The 21,813-nt window shown below is 35.4% G+C and overlaps 1 protein-coding gene and 1 long non-coding RNA gene across 2 annotated transcripts; one reads left to right on the top strand and one right to left on the bottom strand.

The window, feature by feature from the left end:
- Nucleotides 1–221: 221 nt before the first annotated feature.
- On the bottom strand, nucleotides 222–7,977 carry LOC127155252 (uncharacterized). The gene is made up of 3 exons (XR_007825561.1): nucleotides 7,543–7,977; nucleotides 6,936–7,079; nucleotides 222–406 (listed from the first exon to the last, which is right to left on the bottom strand). It is a non-coding gene; the product is annotated as an uncharacterized LOC127155252 (long non-coding RNA).
- A 1,670-nt stretch (nucleotides 7,978–9,647) lies between these two features.
- eno1a (enolase 1a, (alpha)) lies at nucleotides 9,648–21,491 on the top strand. The gene is given in 12 exon segments (XM_051097356.1): nucleotides 9,648–9,694; nucleotides 9,696–9,738; nucleotides 11,773–11,868; nucleotides 13,986–14,044; nucleotides 14,399–14,468; nucleotides 14,643–14,776; nucleotides 16,491–16,713; nucleotides 18,208–18,405; nucleotides 19,032–19,233; nucleotides 19,349–19,457; nucleotides 19,543–19,601; nucleotides 20,980–21,491. Coding segments are annotated over 12 exon segments (1,299 nt in total). The 5' UTR covers nucleotides 9,648–9,652; the 3' UTR covers nucleotides 21,044–21,491.
- Nucleotides 21,492–21,813: the final 322 nt, after the last annotated feature.

Genomic DNA, 21,813 nt, shown 5'->3' with positions numbered 1-21,813 from the left:
GTGTCAGCTCTAGACACTACTAAAAGTTATGATAGCTGTCACGACATGTTTTTTCAAGTTGCTTTAGGGAAGCAGAAATTTATAGAAGAAACTGGGGGGCAGCTTAAGGGAGACTGCAGTGACAAACAACACGTACTGTGCTTTAAAAACACTATAAATCTTATAATGGATATTGTGATATTTTTATTACAAAACACTAAATTGAATAGAAAATACAAAAGTCGAAATAGATATACTGTGTATTCTACACATGAAGATGAAGTGAAGCAAATGTACAATTTAGGAAAAGGGTACAAAAACATCAAAGTGTTTGAATGTCCCAACACTGTTATTTTAATTATAAGACGTGGAATCCACATCAAACAGGCCAGGCATTGATTAAAAGAGGTACTCTGAGTGATGGAGTCTGGAGAGAGAGAAACATAGAGGTTAAAGGTTACTTTGAAGACTTTGGAGTTTACTAGCTGATAATGAAGTAAAGGTGACCTAGTTATTCATGTCAGGAGCACAGTACTGTCCATTACTCACAGGACTCTGTGAAAACATGTCTGGAGTTTGCAATAAAACCCATAATATCAGAGAAGCTGTAATGAGGGCAAACATGTTGTGATCAAGATGTACCTTTTACCTACATTCAGAGTGATGCTGGCTCTGTTGTGGGAATGTTTTTTGTCAAGATCAGAAAGATCAATGTCTTGATCTGACATTGTTACACTTCATTGCTTTTAAGGTCAATGCTACAACTAAATCTAACTGACAGTCTTGTTGAGCAATTTTCAGTTTGCTTTTAGATCAACACATCAGCCACACTTGGGATATTACATTATACACAACATCAAAACTGATCGTTTCTAAATTAAAATAACAAAATACAACGTTCATCCAAATCTATCAATCTAGCAAGGGTACACAGCAGGAAAATAAGGGTACATGTCATGAACAGATAAAGGTGCACAGATAAAAATGTTGAAGAACGTAGTGTGCTACCAAAGAACATTCAAAGACATAAAGTGAAAAACTGGCATAGTACAAATGTTAATTGTCTAGGCCAATGTGGGTTTTTTTTTTTTTTTTGGTTGATTGGTGCAATTAGAAGGAGAATTTAGAAAATGGCTAATTTTGCTATATTTTGCAGCACTAATGAGACGGCAGATGTTTTTGTTAATTGCCTCAAGCCTTGTCAGGTTTCAGCGGTTTTAAATAAACACTACATTTCTTTGTAACTCACTGTAATGACAGAATACCAAAGTATACCTAAGTAAATAACACAAAGTACACTTTGCAAGTTCACCTGATCCATCCAGTCCCGATAACAAACAATGATAAACAATCTTGGTTGCTATCCTTAATGGAGACTCGAACGTAAAACTCGGCTTGAGCTCCAAGATCAGTTTTCGCACACAAAAAGTATTCTCGTAGCCTCATAAAGTTATCATTGAACCACTGATGTCACATGGACTATTTTGTCAAGGTTCTTGGTACCTTTCTGGTCTTTGAATGTGGTAGGGCCCTTGCTGTCTATGGAGGGTCAGAAAACTATAATTTGTATTCTGAAGATGAATGAAGGTCTTAGGGTTTTGGAAAGACATGAGGGTAAGTAATTAATGACAGAATTTTCATTTTTGGGTGAACTATCCCTTTAAGTCAATCTATATAGCCATAGAATGGGCCTCCACATTTTTTTTTAATTAATACTTTTATTCAGCAATGAATAAAAGTGACAGCAAAGTAATTTTAATGTTACAAAATTTTTACATTTCAAATATATGCTGTTCTTTTGAACTTTCTATCTGTCAAAGAATCCTAAAAAAGGCATCATGTTTTTTTTGACAAAAATATTAATCATTAACTGTTCAAATCAACACATTAGAATGATTTGTAAAGGATCATGTGACACTGAAGACTGGCTGCTGAAACCTAAGCTTTGCCATCACAGGAGTAAATTGCATTTTTAATGAATATATCAAAAATATATCAGCTATTTTGACTTTAAATAATATTTTACAATAGTATTGTTTTATTGTATTTTTAATCAACTGAATGCAGCCTTGGTGAGCATGAGAAACATAAACACCCGTAATACGGTGTACATTTTAGGACATCCTCAGACGTCAGTCATAAAATAAAAAGGTGTCATGTCTCAGACTGAAAGGCTTCAGGTCTCAGTTAAAACGACGTCAGGTGGCAGGTCTCGTACAATTAGGCATCAGATGAAACAGACTCAGATTAAAAGGCATCAGACAAAGCTACGAGGAATGTGACATCAAAAGCCACGCCCATGTCCAAATATGTCACATATTCATTCATTTTGAAACAGGAAGAAGCATCGATAAGAAGATAGTTCTGTTGTTTGCAGACCTCTAAAAAGTAGTTAAAAAGTAAAAAAAAAAAAAACTTTAACAATGTGCGCGTCGTTTGTGTGCATAAATAACAGTTTGATTAGTAGTTCAAATACATACATGTATATATGTTTAGATAGATAGATAGATAGATAGATATCAGATGATTCAGTAAAATGAATCCTGAATCAGTGTGCAATTTTTGCACACACACACACACACACACACACACACACACACACACACATAACACTGATCTCAACCACTAAGACACACAAAACACTTACATACATACAGTATGACATGTTTAATGATATAGACTGCCCTCCAAAAGTTTGGAAATGTCCTAGAAAAGTGGGATTTTGGACAATATTGACATGATTCCTTTTTAATTTGTGATACTTTTGCACTGATAAGGGACAATACAAACTACGAAAACATATTTTATTACATAAATGGTTTATACATAGAAAAAACTTACATTTTCGATTCATCAAAATATCCACCATTAGCAGCAATTACAGCTCTGCATAATCTGAGCCTAAATTCATTGTATTCTAAACTTAAATGGCAATCAATTAAGGTGTGCTGACCCAAAAATCTTTTAAAAACCTGGGCCAAGTTTAAATCTAGATCACAGCTGGCAAAGGGGCATGTCTGAGTTTGACATGTATATATTGCCATTATTATGTAATCAAAATGAAAATTATTATTGCTGGTCTTCAATTATAATGTCAAATTACTTTAATGTATTTGCATCAAAAAATGATAAGGATTTATGCTGATATCGTCCAAAACCACACTTTGCCAGGGGTGTTTCAAAACTTTTGGAGGGCAGTGTACACTGATCACAGTACCCATGCACAGTAGCTTGGTTGAGCAACTGCATCATTTAACTACACCTTGCTGGATAACTGTCTATCTGTCACAAATTATCTTTGTATTCTTCTGTATTAATGGAAAGATCACATAATGTTTGTCAATGTTTTACATCATTCTACAGATTTTTAATCCAAGCCTGATGCAGGGCAGTTCTCCAGGGATGAGGGGCCTGCTGCAGTTTCACCAGTAAAGAAAATGACACTATTTTCTGGGAGGACCACATGCAAGGGACACTGCTGGACACAGAGTCACCGTGAGCTATTCTGTGGGGAGGTGAAATGGCCTGCCTTTCTCCAGATGGACAGTAAAAATCAACAGAATGCCATCAAAGACTACCTGGGGGGAGAATCGGATGAAGCAAGAGATGTTTTTTTATTAATCTTTGAGTACTGGAGGAACTGGATGTATTCATTACAAATGGTCTTCATGTACAAGGCCTGAAGGTCTGTGCCATTTTCTGTAAATAATCTATCAGAGCAAGGAATCTCTCTGTGTAGCCTATGTATGTATGTACAGCATCTCACAAAAGTGAGTACACCCCTCACATTTCAGCAATGATTTTAGTATATCTTCTCAAGGGACAATACTATAGAAATGAAGCTTGGATATATTTTAGAGTAGTCAATGTGCAGCTTGTATAGCAGTGTATATTTACTGTCCCCTAAAAATAACTTAACATACAGCCATTATTGTCAAAACAGCTGGCAACAAAAGTGAGTACACCTTAAGTGAACTTGTCAAAACTGTGTCAAAACTATCTGCCTCAGTCATTCTGTGCAATCAGCTGCTTTAAATATTAATAATAATAATAATATTCAGAAATGTTTCTTGAGCAGCAAATCAGCATATTAGAATGATTTCTGAAGGATCATGTGACACTGAAGACTGGAGTAATGATGGTGAAAATGTAGCTTTGATCACAGCAATTAAATAAATAAATAAATAAATAAATTCAGGCTTGGTGAGCAGAAGAGAATTCTTTAAAAAAAAAAAAAAAAAAAAAACTAAAAATCCTACTGTTCAAAAACTTTTGATGGGTAGTGTACTTTTTTTTTTTTGTCTATTTTTCAATTTAACTATGATTGTAAAATAATAAATGTGAAATAACCCATGAAGCAATGGATTTTTGGTTTCTATTCATCTTTAAGTATGTGGAGGACCTGTGCAAATATCATATTAAGTTGTGATGAACAAGGCCTAAAAGTCAATGTCATATTATATAATCTATCAATGCATTCAGCATGTGTATGTGTACCCTACTGCATATGGAGAACTGTTGATTCTGTCATTCAAACGTTAACACTTTGTGATAAGTGGATCACATCTTTAGAAAACTAAATGACAAGTATACAATACCAACTTTTACAATAATTTTACAATACACCAAAATATAATTGTATCCTTTTAAATTTGATACATTTAAATTTTGCCTTGGGTAGGTCAAAATCAATCATAATAAATGTGAATTTATCTCATTACATAAATGAACAAGGTAAAGTTTAAAGGTTTTTAGATCGCCGAAAATGCCATAAATTGCTTTAACATACTTCCGGGTTTTCCGGTATGGACATGGATGGGGAAATCACAAGGTGACATATGTGATATGGGTGGTTTCCGACGGCACATTCGATATATATATATATATATATCAGGCCCGTAGCCAGGGGGGGTTCGGGTGGTTCGAACGACCCACCCCATCCAGCCAAAGGTCCAGAATTTATGTACGTTTTTTTTTTTTTTTTTTTTTTTTATAAACAAGTGTTCTTTTAAATAACAACGCAATTTAAAGCCATAAAAAGTATTAAATACCTTAATTAGTATAAGAAAAGTCTTAATTATAATTTCAAGAGGTCTTAAATTTGGGGACGGAAAGACAAAAATCACGTTATGGATTAAATGTGGTAGTCGTTTGAAGCGCGCGTTATCCGCTCGGATCACAGTTCAAACAGCAGCGGAGCGCAAGTTTACTAGAGCAGATGAGTTTACTCATGATCACTAAACAGCGCTGTGAGATCCAGAATGAAGCGCTTGAATTCGGTGAAGAACACAATGACATGGCGATTTAAACAGATGAAACAGCGTTGACAAACAGGAGAAACACTGTGCGCGACGATAGTCAGAATCATTTAATATGGATTATTTTTTACTGTAACACTGACTGCACTATGGTATTGCGGCAGAATTGTGGGACATATCGAACTGTGTTATATTATTATGTAGACATGTATTAAATCTATTAAAGGAGTAATGGAATATAATTACAGTATTTTGTGATTATTAGCGTTTGTGCATTTATACTGCATATGTGCATTTAGACCACTGTTCTTCATACAGATACCTAGAAACCATGTAGTTCATTTTTTTATCATGGTATTGAGGTGAATAATTACATTTCATCATATAAAAATAAGGTTTTTTCAATTTTACAGATGTTACTGTTTTTGATAATGAACATTATCTGAGCTGTAAATCAGGATATCAGTTTAATATATTACTAGACATCTCGCTTATTCCATATTAATTCTATTTTTGCAGGTCTTTAAAAAAAGTATATTTAAAAAAAAAAGCCTTGATTTAAAAATCCTGCTGAAATCCTGCTTAAAATTCCTTCCTTGATATTTGTATTTTGAAAAGGAGGAAAGAGTGCATAGGGCTCAGAGGTTGAAAGGGGCCCAGAAAACTCAGGAGGGAGGAGTGTAGCATGCAGTCAAGGAAGAACACAGTACATTCTGACCAGGGGTGGTTCTAGACCCTTTTTAGATTGTCATCAACTTTTTTGTTTGTTCAGTTTGCACAATGAACATGGGTTGGATCTCTTATTTTTGAGCTCTTAAAGTGCACCAAATGAATGAATTTCACTTCAAAATTTATAACATTTTCTCCTGGGGGGCCTTACCCCCAGACCCCCCTTGAAGGACACACGTTCACCCACTATTTGTACATTAATCAGAATAAACAATCTATTAATTTATTGCATTAAAAATGCCATTTATTTACTTAACTATCTTATTAGTTAAGTAATTTGTGTATATTTATTGAACAAGGCAATATCTTGGTAAGCAACATTGTAGTAAAATATTTTTGCTAAATAAAACAAAATGCTTATTAAGATACCAGCAGATATGATAATACAGCACAAACTGGTGTATGAGTAGTCACCAAAATGAAGTATTTGAACCTCATAGTTAAATGCAAAATGGGTGGGAACTGAAAAAGGTCCACTTTTTGGAAAAAAAGAACCCCCCCTTCCGCTAGGCTGGCTACGGGCCTGTATATATATATATATATATATATATATATATATATGGGTAGGCGATATATCGCGGATGGGCGTGACTGCCGACGTCACACGTTCGCCCGATGTCTTTTTGTCTGATGCCTTTTAACTTAAGTCCGTTTCGTCTGATGCCTAATTGTACGAGACCTGACACCTGACGTCGTTTTTCCTGAGACCTGAAGCCTTTCAGTTTGAGGCACGAAGTAGTTTTGTCCAGTGACTGAAGCCTTTAGTCTGAGGCATGACGCCTTTTCATTTTATGACTGACGTCTGAGGATGTCCTAAAATGTACACCGTACATTAAACAAATCTTACTGACCCCAAATTTTGAACATTGTAGATTTTTTTTAAAGAAATCTCTATAGTAGCCTATATTCTGTAAAGGCCAGATTCAAACAAATACACGTTAACATATAAACCACAAAACTCATACAAACCATATACTGCATCAGTCCATAGGTTTGAAGTCCTATGAGCAGCCATAAGATGGCGTACTACAGTAGTAATCTTGCTCAAGGTCATTCCCTGAGTGAGGCTGCCATAGTCGATGCTAGAAATCGCACAGCATCACTTGGTCCATCCTGTGCGTTTGAGATAGAGAGATGACATTGAGAATGTATTTTGTACGATAATCTTCTTGTAAATGATAATGCTTTCATACTGTGTCCATTTGCATATATTACATGCCATTGAATAAAGCATAACCATCTAAATACACGTGAAAAAAAGAAAAAAACGTGACTTTATAATGATGAACACATTGACTAGCCCTATATAAAATAAAACAAACAACAAAACGCTTTCAGCTATCAAATGAATTCTGAAAGTATGATTTATATATTGTGTATATGATTTAATTAATATATACACTAACATTTTGTCATAAGAGATCGTGTCATCATCATTTTTACTAAAATGAATAAGAATGTACCCTTTGAAACTAGTGTGCAATCGAATGTACATAATTTTATAAACCACTGAGCTTAAAATGACATAAAAGCTGCCATGTCCAATCAGTCTGCGTTCACTCATGTGCACACTCACTATGACGCATCACTGGTAGTAGGTGATGCTTCGCACGTACTCCACAATGCACCAGTTTCCAGCATAAAACACGAAAATATTGAAGCCAAAAAGCTTTAAACACAAGATACACCAATGATATTTCCGATAATGTCAACTGCATGTCTTTAACAACTTTGATATAAAATAAATTCATGTTTTTAATCAATGAATGAAATTTCCGCATCCTTATCGAAGGAGGAGTCTTGCCGTTTGAAAACGTGCATTTTGCCATGCATTCTCATTAGCGCACCGCGTGAGTCGCGTCTGACCAATCACAGCCCGAGAAACGCTCTAGCGCTGACCGCTTCCTGATGCCCTACACTTAACAGTGAGCAAGAGCAGCAGCCTTCTGCCTTCTCTGCTTTCTGCACCACGGTCTGCTATCGACTGCCCTTGCGCTGGCTAGGCCAGATACGGTAAGGTTAATACAGGGTGTTTACTGTAGCTTTTATATTTTTAACATCAATATGTTTGTCATAAAAAACAAGATGTGCTAAATCAGCGGTCGTGATGTTCGACCGAGTTATGCAATACTGATGAAGGTGATGCTGTCGTGCGATGACGTCCTCTAGAATCAGTATTCAGTTACTATCATCTAATTTTAACATTACAACATTTATGTCGCGCATAGTTGTTTTTAATAAACATATGCGGACATTTCTCATGACCTACGCGTGTTCTCGTGACCGAAGCGTGTTCATTCAAAAATGAAAAATGACATTTAGGTCATTTAGATTTAGAAATTAACGTTAATTCGTTTTAGTTTACAGCTGCTGTACACTGGATTTAGTCCGCAAAGTAAAACGAGTCCCGGTTTGACACCGGATATCGGAAAGACGTAATCGGAGACATTTGTGTTATTTATTTTGTAGCTTGAAAATGTTGCAAATAGATTTATTTTAGATTTAATGAACTATTTGATTGTAAAAGTGGCAGATATTATTATTATTATCATCACCGCACCCTTTTTTATGGTCATCACAGATGTTGAGAGCAAGAGCAATTTTAAGTCTGCTTAAATTGAGAGCAGCACACTGCGGACACAAGGCCGGTCACTTGTTACTGTCTATCTCAGTTAACCCAACCCACTGTGTTGTGGCCAGTTGGAAGTTTCCACCGACATTTATGGCTACAGGAGTTTCCATTGGTCCAAATGAAGTGTATGTGTTGTTTTGTTGGTTTTATATGCTAGCACAAAACGCTGACAGAGCACAAAATGGTGATGATGAGGAAATGAGGCTCGTGATATCCACAGGAAAGGGTTTTCTTGTGAAATTCTGGTCTGGCAATGAAAAAGTACTGTTTGTCTGTATTTATCCTTTGTATTATTGAACAAAAGCTTCTAAAGAACATCACGCAGTTCATTTATTTGACACATGAATAGTGACTTCACAGGTAAAACCGTTCAATCCCTCACAGGCGTCAAGATAGAGAGGATCTTAGTGTCACTACACATTTCTAAATGTCCAATACAGCTGCATTTTAGGCGAACAGGTGCTGACAGCTGAAAGGCTCTGCTCTGAAATGGTCGCCTGCAAGTCGTAAAGTTAGTTTATTCTCAACTTCTGGTGCCTGTTGCTCGTGTTGGCTGTCAGAATGGGGAGGATTACTCAGTCTGAACTTGTAAGTCCTTTGGTGACTGCGTTAACTGAAACTCCAGATCATATAAAGAGTGGATGCTGATGAAATGTGGTGAAACTAAGTAGTACCTTCCTCATCTTTGACTCAGTTTGGAGTAGTTGAGTCATTTCCTAGTGGGGAAATCACTACAAGGCCTTCAGTGGGATTAGCTATGACTAGAATTCAAATGTATGTTTCCATGTCATCATAAAGCAAAATTATATTGACATAAAATTGTATTTTGTCTAGATTCATTCAAAATAAAATAATGAAAACTGACGTGAGTTCATGTGTCATTACATTATAATGTACAGAATAAAAAATGGATATTTATTTTGAGATTTGCTAATGATATTATATTAAACAGTGTTGTTTAATGATTGAAGTACTACCAGAATTATATTGCTGTAGTAATTATCTTTGTTCCTTGTGTCCTTTACATGTTTTCTTTCTGCTCAGAAACTGCAACATGTCCATCCTGAAGATCCACGCTCGTGAAATCTTTGACTCCCCGTGGAAACCCCACTGTGGAGGTTGATCTGTACACCAAGAAAGGTATGTAATGATGAAAAAAAAAAAAAAAAAAAAAAATATATATATATATATATATATAAATACTAAAAATATGTGTAGTGATCTGATGATTCTGTCAGGAAGTTTAATCCATTTTGCATTGTGCCGGTAAATACAAAAATTGGACCATTATAGAGATAAAAAGCATCGTCCATTACTACTCTCTCTTCAACCACAGAACAGTCCATTATAAGTTTAACATCAATACAAAGCGACAGTAATTGACATTTGTATGTGGTGTTATTGGGGCGTACAGTCTGAATGCTGTGGCAGTTTCACATGGGTGAGCTTCTGAGCTGCTCTCTGCCTATTCAGGCCCTCATGTTGGTGTCCAATAGCATAGAGTCGACGTATCAGGTGGTAGCTGGTTATAAATAGCCCAAGTAATACATACCACTTGGATTGCATTGCTACAGTATGGTGCTTTGCACATGAACACAGAAAGTAATTATATTCAAGTTTGGGGTCAGTAAGATTTGTATTTATTTATTTGTTTTTAAATAAATTTATTATTTTATTCAGCAAGGATGTATTAAATTATTCAAAGTGACAGTAAAACATTTATAATGTTACCAAATTTTTTTTTTTCTTAAACATTCTATTCATCCAAAAATCCAGAAAAAATGTTTCCTCAAAAATACTAAGCAGCTGTTCTAAGTGCTGCTGAAAATTCAGCTTTGCTGTCACAAAAACAAATTATATTTTAAAATATATTAAAATGGAAAAATGGATTTTAAATGAATAACATTTGATAATTTTACTGTATTACTGTAAAAATCAAATAGACCACAAACGTTTGAACAGTAGTGTACAACATTTAGACTTTTCCCCCCCACTGTTTCTCATATTAATGTTTTGCTCATTTGCAAAAGCATGTACTTGATTTTATAACTTTGTAGCTTTTTGTCTAGTGTCCTACGCGCAAATGTAACACAAGGTGGTGCCTTGACCTCTAGCACATGCCCAGAATTTTAATTATGTTTAGTGAATGACCGTTTTGAAAGATTGAGGCTGGCAAAAGAACAAATATGCATAATGTCTCTTCTGCCAGATTGTATTGAACTGAGAGAGGGAGTTGGCAAACTTTGCCAGGTTAGTGTATGAAGGTAATCTTTTAAAGGTGATGAATGTTTTTTTTAATGGGGACTAATGTGTAGAATGTTTATTCATCTTCTGCCGATGTTCCTGTACTTTTCCCCCTCAGTCCCAGATGTATGAAAACAAGTGGAGACAACTCACCCAAATCTAATGTGTCTGTGTGTATTTGAGCGCAGCTTAATGAATGTGTTTTCATTGGTATGAGGGCTGGAAAAATACAGCTGAAAGAAGAGCTTAGAGTTGTTTTAGTGGTGCACAATTTCTAAGAACTTTTTTTATTGGCTTGGCAAGCATATAATGATTGGATCAGTATATTAACATAAATATGTTGCTCAGATCAAAACTAGACATTATTGCACTTTGTTGCCTATTTTGTAGTTGTTTGGATGCTCTACCATTGCTTGGTGGAAATGATTGGTTAGGTACAGACTCTTTATGTAACAGTTGATGAATTTCTGGTTAAGCTTTAAATCCGTTTTTATCTGCACGCTTTGGCAATCGACTTACATTCACTCAGCTGAGCTGATTGAATATGCATGTGCAGATTTGCCACACTTGAAATGTTGAAATGTGCCATCATGTAGAGCACGTGTGCCAACCTCAATTGGGGGTGTCCCTTTCTCTCAGTTGGTTACATCACAAGAGGAAACCCCCTTAACATCACTTTCTACATTGAGTTTAAGTGTTTAAAAATGCCTTGAGGAACTATTCTTATCAATTGTTTAATCAATCGATATTTTTTCCCTTTAAGGATATTATATACTGTGTAAAATGAAAATGTGAAATGTTCTAGTTGTAAATTCTGAAAACAGATTACTGCAAAATTAGCCGGGTTGTTTGTATATATTTATAAGCATTCACAAGTTTCCTTTATTTATGTATTTATTGTATTTATGTATTTATGTATTTATTATACAGGTCTCTTCAGAGCTGCAGTGCCCAGTGGCGCTTCTACTGGCATCTATGAAGCCCTTGAACTCCGTGACAATGACAAAACACGCTATCTGGGCAAAGGTTTGTATTTCAGATGTTCAGTTTATAAATGTATTATTATTTCTGTTATTTATCATTATTCTTTTATGAGAATGTTTAAAATAAAAATGTTTGCAGGATTTTTGAACACTATTGCTTGAGAAACAACTCAAAGGTTTTTGAAATGTATTAGTAAGATTTTTTTAAAAACTTTTTTTCAACAAGGACACATTAAATTGATCAAAAGTGACAGTAAAATATTTTTACTATAAGAAATGTTTCTTAAGTATGTCAGCATATTCCAATGATTTCTGAAGGATCATGTGACACAAGACTGAAGGAATGATTACTAAAATTACATTTAAAAATATATTAAAATTAGGGCTGTCAGTTTAACACATTAACCTAATTAGTTATGAAAATAACGTGATTTTTTTAATATTTTAATGCAGTTAAAGCACTGGCCCTGTCCCCAGACCTGTACTCATCTTATATTTCATAGTTGACTGTTGACAAATATGATACTAAAACTCAAGATATTGGTGCAAAAAATGCCCCTGTATGTGTTCTGTCTCATATTTATATATATATCACATAACACATGATATCACACGGGCAGCAAGAGCGATATGACATGAGGTGATTTTGATCTATAATAAGCTTAAATGTGATTTTACACAACAGATCAGTGAATAAGAAATTGTTTGTGTTATTTTAAACACAATACAGTATTATGTTTTTGCTTAATTTTGCAGATAAGATATTACCTTTGAAACCACAGCAGAATGGTTGCGAGTTTCAAAGCAACACAGCAGTGTTTAGATTCTGAATGAATCCGCGTTTTAAATGAATCATGTGAATCAATGATTCAAAGGCCCATTCAAAAAGAGAGCCATTTACTTCATTCCTGAATGAATCAGCCATTTGAACAAATCAAATAAGTGAATGAAAGACTCATAATGACAATTACCACCACCTGCTGGCAGATTTAGTTTCTTATTTAGAGTATCATTTCGTTAAAAAATATAATAATAATAATAAACATTAAAGTGATAGTTCACCCCCAAAAAATTGAATTCTGTCATAATTTACTCATCCTCGTGTCATTTCAAACCTTTGTTTTGTGGAACATGAAAGAAGGTATTTTGAAGACTGTTGGTAACAAAGCTGTTTTGATTACCAATGACTTTCATTGCATGAACAAAAAATACCGAGATATTTCTCAAATTATCTTCTTTTATGTTCGATAGTTTACATTAAGCCGTTGCAGCCTAAATGTTTATGTGTAATAAATTTTATGTTGAATTAAATAAAATATTTCTTTCTGAAGCTACAATATCTACTTGATATGTTCTCAACTGACACAAAAATAGCTTTAAATATTCTTTTGTGGGTATTTTACAGTCAAATTTATTTTGCGATTTATTAATTAATCGTAACATCTTGTAATTAATTAGATTAAGAATTTGAATCTAATTAACAGAAAAGTTATTTTAAACTGTAATAATATTTCACAGTAATGTTTACCATATTTTTGATCAAACAAATAGCATAAGAGCATTTTTTCAAAAAACATTTAGTGTGTCTAATTAATTTTTTATTTTTCAAACCCTTTTTGAGTCATGCTTGATATGTAATGTTACACAAATATACATAAAAATGTATGTATATTTCATGTCATAATAACATCTAGAAAACATCTAAATAAAATGAATGTACTGTATTTATTTATTTTTAACATTCATTTCTTAATTTCTCACTCAATTTCTCAATTTTCAATTGTATCCATCTGCACTCCAGTGTTTTTCTTTTCTCCTCTCATCCTCTCTTTCTTCTGCCGTCTTTTCTCCTCCGTCAGGGGTGAAAAGAGCTGTTAAATATGTAAATGAGTTCTTGGCCCCTGCTTTGTGTAATCAGGTAAATTAGCGTGTGTATTAACTGAAGTGAGGAACTTAACCCCTTTTTGATATAGCACAGAAGCAGCATGAGCCTTTGAGTTTGCTTTGACGACTAACCACGGCAGGTATTTGTAGATGATCACAGTTGTTCTCCTTGACAATAAAGCACTCGTCTGCTCTGTGATCATCTAGTCATGTCTGCTCTGCATGTTCATCCACTCCTTGGCCTGGGTCAGTGATGGTCTGCTTGTGTCCCTGCAGGTGTCTCAAAAGCTGTTGAGCATATCAATAAAACAATTGCACCTGCTCTGGTTAGCCAGGTAGGAATATTTGTTCTTTGACTAACATGATAATGTATACTGTTGTTGACTTGTGTTATTCATAATATACAAGAGAGGTACTGAAAGATTATTTAAAAGAATTAGATAAGTTTGGAACCATTATTTGAGGTGGTAAGTGTCTTGTTGTGAATATTAACTAACATTTGAATACATATTAGCATTTTAGTCATCTCTAAAGACAGTTATAAAGAAAAAAAAAACTCCCCCTAATCTCACAATGCTGTGAATGCCGTAACGTCGCATTTGTTCTATGCTAAATGAAGTTTGTGTGAATGTCGTTCTCCTTGAATAATGATTGATATTGTCAGTGATCAATCTTTTGTGCTTAAACAGAACGTGTCAGTCCTGGAGCAGGAGAAGATCGATAAGCTGATGCTTGATATGGATGGCACCGAAAACAAGTGTAAGCATATTAAAATGATTAAGTGTTTCATTATAGTTACAATTCCTTGAGCTGCCGTAATAGAATTTATTCACGGTACGAAAGCGTAATTTATCACAGCTCTTCACGCTTGTTTATAAAGACTTTGAAATATGCATCCATTATTTTAATGAATGTGCTCACTTGAATTCACAGCAAAGTTTGGTGCTAATGCCATCCTGGGCGTCTCCCTGGCTGTGTGCAAGGCTGGTGCTGCAGAGAAAGGCGTTCCCCTCTACCGCCACATCGCAGACCTCGCTGGCAACCCTGAAGTCATTCTTCCTGTCCCTGTACGTGCTCAGAATATTTATCAGTCCTTAAAGGGGACATTGGATGAAAAGTTCACTTTTACATGGTGTTTGCATATAAATGTGTCTTTGCAGTGCGTGAACACAACCACAGTACAATGATAAAACTCCTTGTTTTTTAATCCCCCAAAAACCTAAACAGTCTTAATTATCAAGGCATTACAATTTTCTGAGCTCAGTCTACGCCCATGGCAGCTGATGGGCTGTCCCGTATTAGCATATTCTCGCCCTCAGCCAGTTGTACGCTGTCCGCCATTTCCTCCTGACATCAGAGCCACTGAGGATTTGTTTTGTTTGTGATAGTAATGCGCCACCAAATACACAAAAAACGGAAGACAGGGGCGGGGTGAGCAGTAGCTCATTATCATTTAAAGAGACATGCACCGAAACGGGTCGCTGTAAACAGAGCTGTTTTTGACAAGGTTAAAAAGGGTGTTTTGTTTTTATACATCCATTGAGGATTTTAACCAAAGTTTTTTTGCATTTCATGAAGACCCTAAGGAATCATACCAACTTGTGGAAAATAGGCATCTGATGACCCTTTAATGCTGTACAATACTGTACAATACCCATATATTTTATACCAAATTTTGGGATATCACATAAAATCTGCATTTAAAAAGTAATGTGACTTTGCCATGAACAAGTCATGTGATTGAATTCATCAGAGCACTTTGTCTACGCAGTTTTATCTGCTGGCTTTTATCACTTTAAATATAAGAGCCACAGTGGATAAAATTTTAATTATGTATTTATTTTAGGGCGATCAGGTAACTTAATTAGTTATGAAAAATAAAGCAATTTAAATATTTTAACGCAGACTTATTACACGTCTCAGAGCAACACAGGGCTGCTTAGTTTCTGAATGAATCCGTGTTTTGAACGAATCATGTGAATCAATGATTCAAAGGCCCATTCATAAAGAGAATGAATCAGCCATTTAAGGAATCAAATGAATGACTCGTAAAGATTTACCGCCACCTGCTGGCAGATTTTAGTTTTTTATTTAGATGATCATTTCATTAAAATAAACAAACAAACAAATAAATAAATAAAGCGATAGTTCATCCAAAACAATTTTATTCTGTCATCGTTTACTCACCCTCATGTCCTTTCAAACCTTTCTTTTGTGGAACATGAAAGAAGTTATTTTGAAGACTGTTGGTAACAAAGCTGTTTTGGTTACCAATGACTTTCATTGTATTAACAAAAAATACTGAGATGTTTCTCAAATGATCTTCTTTTATGTTCCAAAGTTTACATTGGGCCGTTGCAGCCTAAATGTTTATGTGTAATACATTTTATGCTGAATCTAAAGCTACTATTTGTATTTTCTACTTGCTACTTTCTCATTTAAGACAATAATAGCTTTAAATAATCTTTTGTGGGTATTTTCACGGCCATATTTAGTTTGTGAATTATTAATCATGTAATTAATTAGATAAAATTTTTTAATTGACTGACAGCCCTAGTTACTTTATTTAATTATTTTGCTAAAATTAAATTCACAAAATAAAAATTAAAATTAAACACTCTTTTTATTTTAAAAAGTAAAAAAATATCATAAATACCATCCAGAATTGATGCATACTTGCTAACATTTTGTTCTGGAATAAATGTCCCATGACATACACTGTAAACATTACTGAAGGATGCAAACCATGACACACTATAAATAGACTGTCTGTTTTCAAAGGCCTTCAACGTTATCAACGGTGGCTCCCATGCTGGCAACAAGCTGGCCATGCAGGAGTTCATGATCCTGCCTGTCGGTGCTAGCAACTTCAAAGAGGCCATGCGCATTGGTGCTGAAGTTTATCACAACCTGAAGAATGTCATTAAGGAGAAGTACGGCAAAGATGCCACCAATGTGGGCGATGAAGGTGGCTTCGCCCCCAACATCCTTGAGAACAAAGAAGGTGAGAGCCTGGAGTTTTACGATAACAGGAAGAGAGTCTAGATCTAGATCTGCCCTAGTTTTATGGAGCAGATTTTTAAGAATGTAAATACTACAGAATTATGAGTGGTTGAATTCCCATGTATTTCCACACAAAACACTATCATGGGTTTGATCTTAGAAATGATTTATTTTTAGAACCAATTCATTTTTTGAGGCCCATAGTAAGCAAAAAACTACAGATAAGCACTAATGTACAGTGTGATATAAGATGTAGATTATAGATAACACTTGAGATAACTCAAGGAGTCAGAGATTACTGTTATGTTGATTATAGATTTTACAAACATGACCATTGAAAAACAAAATGTTTGAGTTACTATGAATCATTACCTAAACTGGTTCAGTCCTTCAAAACTCATTTCCATCAAACAACAAGTGGTTTTCATTTTAAGATCTGGTGCAATGGTATAATTGAATTGAAGCTAGTGAAGTTCTGCAGCTGTGGCCCACTCTCTGGGGAATTCTGGGAATGCGCATGACCTCTGCGCTACCTACGATCAGTCATAACATCTGCCTGTTGCAGAGAAAAATGAGTTCTTCACATTAGATTACTTACTTTGTGAATGTCTAAATATTTATGCTCTTTTTTACCCATATTATTTGTTATTGTGACATTAATATAGAAGTTTTAGTTAGACTAAAACATTAGACAGGAATCCAGATGTTGCTGGGGGTTTAAAGCCTATGTGTAATAAGCACCATGAGATATATTATCAAAATTCATTTATGTTTAATGTACAAATGTGACCCTGGGCCTCAAAAACAGTCTTAAGTAGCACGGGTATATTTGTAGCAGTAGCCAACAATACATCGTATGGGTCAAAATTATCGTTTTTTTCTTTATGCCAAAAGTCATTAGGATATTAAGTAAAGATCGTGTTCCATTAAGATATTTTGTAAATTTCCTATCGTAAACATATTAAAATCTACTTTTTGATTAGTAATATGTATTGCTTTGAACTTCATTTGGACGACTTGACATGATTTTCTCAGTAGTTTGATTTTTTTGCACCCTCAGATTCTAGATTTTCAAATAGTTGTATCTAGGCCAAATTTTGTCCTGTCGTAACAAACCACATAGATCTATTGGAAAGCTTGTTTATTAGTATAAATCTTAATTTTAATTGACCCTTATAACTGGTTTTGTGGTCCATGGTCACAAATCAGTGCCTGAGCTTATTTTGCTGTAGCTAATATAAACTGCAGAAATATTAATGCATTGTTATGAGTACTTACAGAGGTATTGGGCATTTGACATGAAATACTTTTGTAGTTAACGTTCTACAGACTACGTTGAATGTTTGTATATTTAAAACAGCATTTGTCAGACTGCAGAACCATTAAATGAATTTATAATAGTGTAAACCTACAACATTCGTTATCTTACAGATGCATATACATTTTAACCTAAAATCTTTATGTTGAATAAAAGTATCTATAATATTTTTTTCAGCTCTGGAGCTGCTGAAGAATGCCATTAGCAAAGCCGGCTACACCGACAAGATTGTGATCGGCATGGATGTGGCCGCCTCCGAGTTCTACAAGGGTGGCAAGTACGACCTGGACTTCAAATCACCTGATGACCCCAGCCGTTATATCAGCCCTGACCAGCTGGCTGACCTCTACAAGAGCTTTGTCAAGGATTATCCTGGTCAGTATCCCTGATCTTTAGTGTTACTGTGTGAGAGAATGTGATACTACAATCCTTAGACAGCCAGTGACAACTGCTTAGTGCAAATCTGAAGTCAGAGCATTTAGATAGACAACTTACGTGATAAATAAACATTAAACAAATGTAATTAATAATAATTGATAGTGCATTAACTTATGATAACCTTAGTGTAAGGTGTTAGCCAAAACACGTTTTTCTTATCTAAGTGTGTTTACCCAAACATAAATTCTTCCCGCATGTGTGTTGGGTATCTTTAGATCTCCTAAAAAAAGACACAGGTATTTGAAGAGATCCAGCAGTGAATGAGGGGTGATTTAACCCCTTAGAGGCCGGTCAGCAGTTCCCTAGATATAAACCTTAAAGGGATAGTTGACCCAAAAATGAAAATTCTGTCATTGATTACTCACCCTCATATCGTTCCAAACCTGTAAGAACACAAGTTAAGATATTTTTGATGAAATCTGAGACCTGTGTAGACAGCAATGCAAGTGACACATACAAGGCCCAGAAAGGTAGTAAGGACATTTTTAAAATAGTCAATGTGACATCAGTGGTTCAACCTTAATTTTATAAAGCCACTTAAAGTTCCTTCTTTTGCTTCTCAGTGGTCTCCATTGAGGATCCATTTGACCAGGATGACTGGGAGGCTTGGACCAACTTCACTGCCAGCACTAGCATCCAGGTGGTGGGTGATGACCTCACCGTGACCAACCCCAAGCGTATCGCTAAAGCCGTGTCTGACAAGGCCTGCAACTGCCTGCTGCTCAAAGTCAACCAGATCGGATCCGTCACCGAGTCCCTTCAGGCGTGAGTGTTTCTGATCTCTCACACTGTGGATGTGCATATTTTTATATAAGAACTGAAGAAATTGAGCTTATTTTGGTTTTGTATGTAATGTGTTTTCTTTCCGTCTTTTGTTTAGCTGTAAGATGGCCCAGTCTAATGGATGGGGTGTGATGGTCAGCCACCGTTCTGGAGAGACAGAGGACACCTTCATCGCTGACCTTGTGGTGGGACTCTGCACTGGCCAGGTACAAAGCTTGCCAAGCAATGTCTTATCTAACGTTAGCCAAAGCTGTGTAGGGAATAATAGTAAAATGTTTTTTTCCCTCTCAGATCAAGACTGGTGCTCCCTGCAGGTCTGAGCGTCTGGCCAAGTACAATCAGCTGCTGAGGTAAGCGGTTGCATTTATACAACACTATTACATACTTATACAAGTGCTCTACCTGGTACAGTTGAATCTGATTGATCGTTGTACAGTCAAATATTTTTGCATAATAACACTAGATTTGACTACTCTTCCTAGCAACCAAACGCTCTCTCATAGCTCTAAACTGTCTTACTTCTTACATAAAAAATACTACAAATTTACTAAATGTGAAAAAGAAATTAATGATTTTATTCAACAAAGGTGTATTAAATGAATCAAAAGTTGCCGTAATAATTTTATTTATTCAGGTTTTCCACAAAAATATTAAGTAGGAATAACATTTTCAGCATTGATAGTAATAAATGTTTCTTAAGCAGCAATCAGCATTTTACAATGATTTCTGAAAGATCATGTGACACTGAAGACTGGAGTAATGGCTGCTGAAAATTCAGCCTTGCCATCACTGGAATAAATTACTTTTTAAAATATATTCAATTATTTAAACCCTGATGAGCATGAGACTTCAAAAAACAAAAATCCTACCAACCTCAAACGGCCTTGTAGGCTCAGTGCATCATTTTTTAATGTTTATTTATTTACTCAAGCTTTATTAAAGATGCATTATTTCTTTTTCCTGCATAGTTTCTTCTTAATAATCATTACAACTCTGAAACTGCACAGTTTTAAGTAGTTTAAAGGTACAGATAATATACTCACTCCCTTATCATCCAAGATGTTCATGTCTTTCTTTCTTCAGTCGTGAAGAAATTATGTTTTTTGAGGAAGATATTTCAGGTTTTTCCGGTTTAAGACAGTTAGGGTATGTCGAAAAAATCCCTTCTCAATTTCTCCTCTAACTTCAAAGTCATCCTACATCACCTTTTTTTGTAAAGGATGTTTGACCTCCTTTGCATGCTCACTTTGTAAACACTGGGTCGGTACTTCTGCAGCGATTTAGGACAATTATGAAGTTGGAGGAGAAAATGAGGTGGGAGTTTTTCGACTTACCCTAAGTGTATTGAACTGGAAAAACAAAGTTAGAGCTAGACAAGAGCATTTGAGGTTTAAAAAGTATATAAATGTTACATTTTTTTAGAAAATAACCAATCGTTTCGCTAGATAAGATCCTCCTTCTTCGGCTGGGAACGTTTAGAGCCCTTTGAAGCTGCATTGAAACTGCATTTTGGAAGTTCAAACTCAGGGCACCATAGAAGTCCATTATATGGAGAGGAATCCTGAAATGTTTTCCTCAAAAACCATAATTTCTGAAGAAAGAAAGACATGAACATCTTGGATGAGTACATTATCTGTAAATTTTAGTTCTGGAAGTGAACTTCTCCTTTAAGTTGGTTAAAGTGAGTGAAAGTCCAAGATTGATTTTGATATTGTTTGTCGTCTGCAGGATTGAGGAGGAGCTTGGTGACAAGGCTCGTTTCGCCGGCAAGAACTTCAGGAGGCCCATCTGAAGCGGCGGCCCGTCATCAGTCTTAGTGTGTTCATTGTGCTTACTCTCCCACACATAACGCCACGCAACGCCACGCAACGCCAGCTCCTGTAGAATGGAGACTAGATGGAAACGCAGTGAATTCAAAGGTCCAGATCTGTAGTCAACAGCACAGAATGCTGCTCTCCATGAAAGCCCTTGTCCCCATCCACATCTATGCTTTGGTATCCAAATAGCATCAGTCCTTTATTGTGTCTCTGTGTTGTGTGAGGGAACTTTGTTTAGCTTCTTGTGAGTTGTAGTGATTCTGGTGCTCCACAGAGTATATTAGCAAAGAGCTAAAGCTGTTCACTGTGCTGTGGTGTGCAGCCATGAATATGTACATTGTGTTGCTTTTGAGAAGTGTTAGTTCTATATGCGTGGCATAATAAATAAATTATCCCTATTAAAATGGAGTCTGGTGAAATATATATATATTTATGTACTTTATTTCTTGTTGTTATTAACAGAGTTAAAGGCATAGTTCACCCAAAAATGGAAAATGTTCCAAATTCGTAAGAAATTGTTTTTCTACGGAACACAAATGAAGGTATTTTTGATGAAATCCAGGAGCTTCCTGATCCTGCATAGACAGCAATGCAACTGACACGTTCAAGGCCCAGAAAGGTTGCAAGGACATGGTTAAAATAGTCCATGTGACATCAGTGGTTCAATTGTAATTTTATGAAGCTAGGAGAATACTTTTTGTGTTCAAAGAAAACAAAAATATCGACTTTATTCAATAATGTCTTC

This window comes from Labeo rohita, chromosome 23, assembly GCF_022985175.1.
Source record: "Labeo rohita strain BAU-BD-2019 chromosome 23, IGBB_LRoh.1.0, whole genome shotgun sequence".
NCBI lineage: Eukaryota > Metazoa > Chordata > Actinopteri > Cypriniformes > Cyprinidae > Labeo > Labeo rohita.
This window is presented reverse-complemented; position numbering and strand designations above follow the sequence as displayed.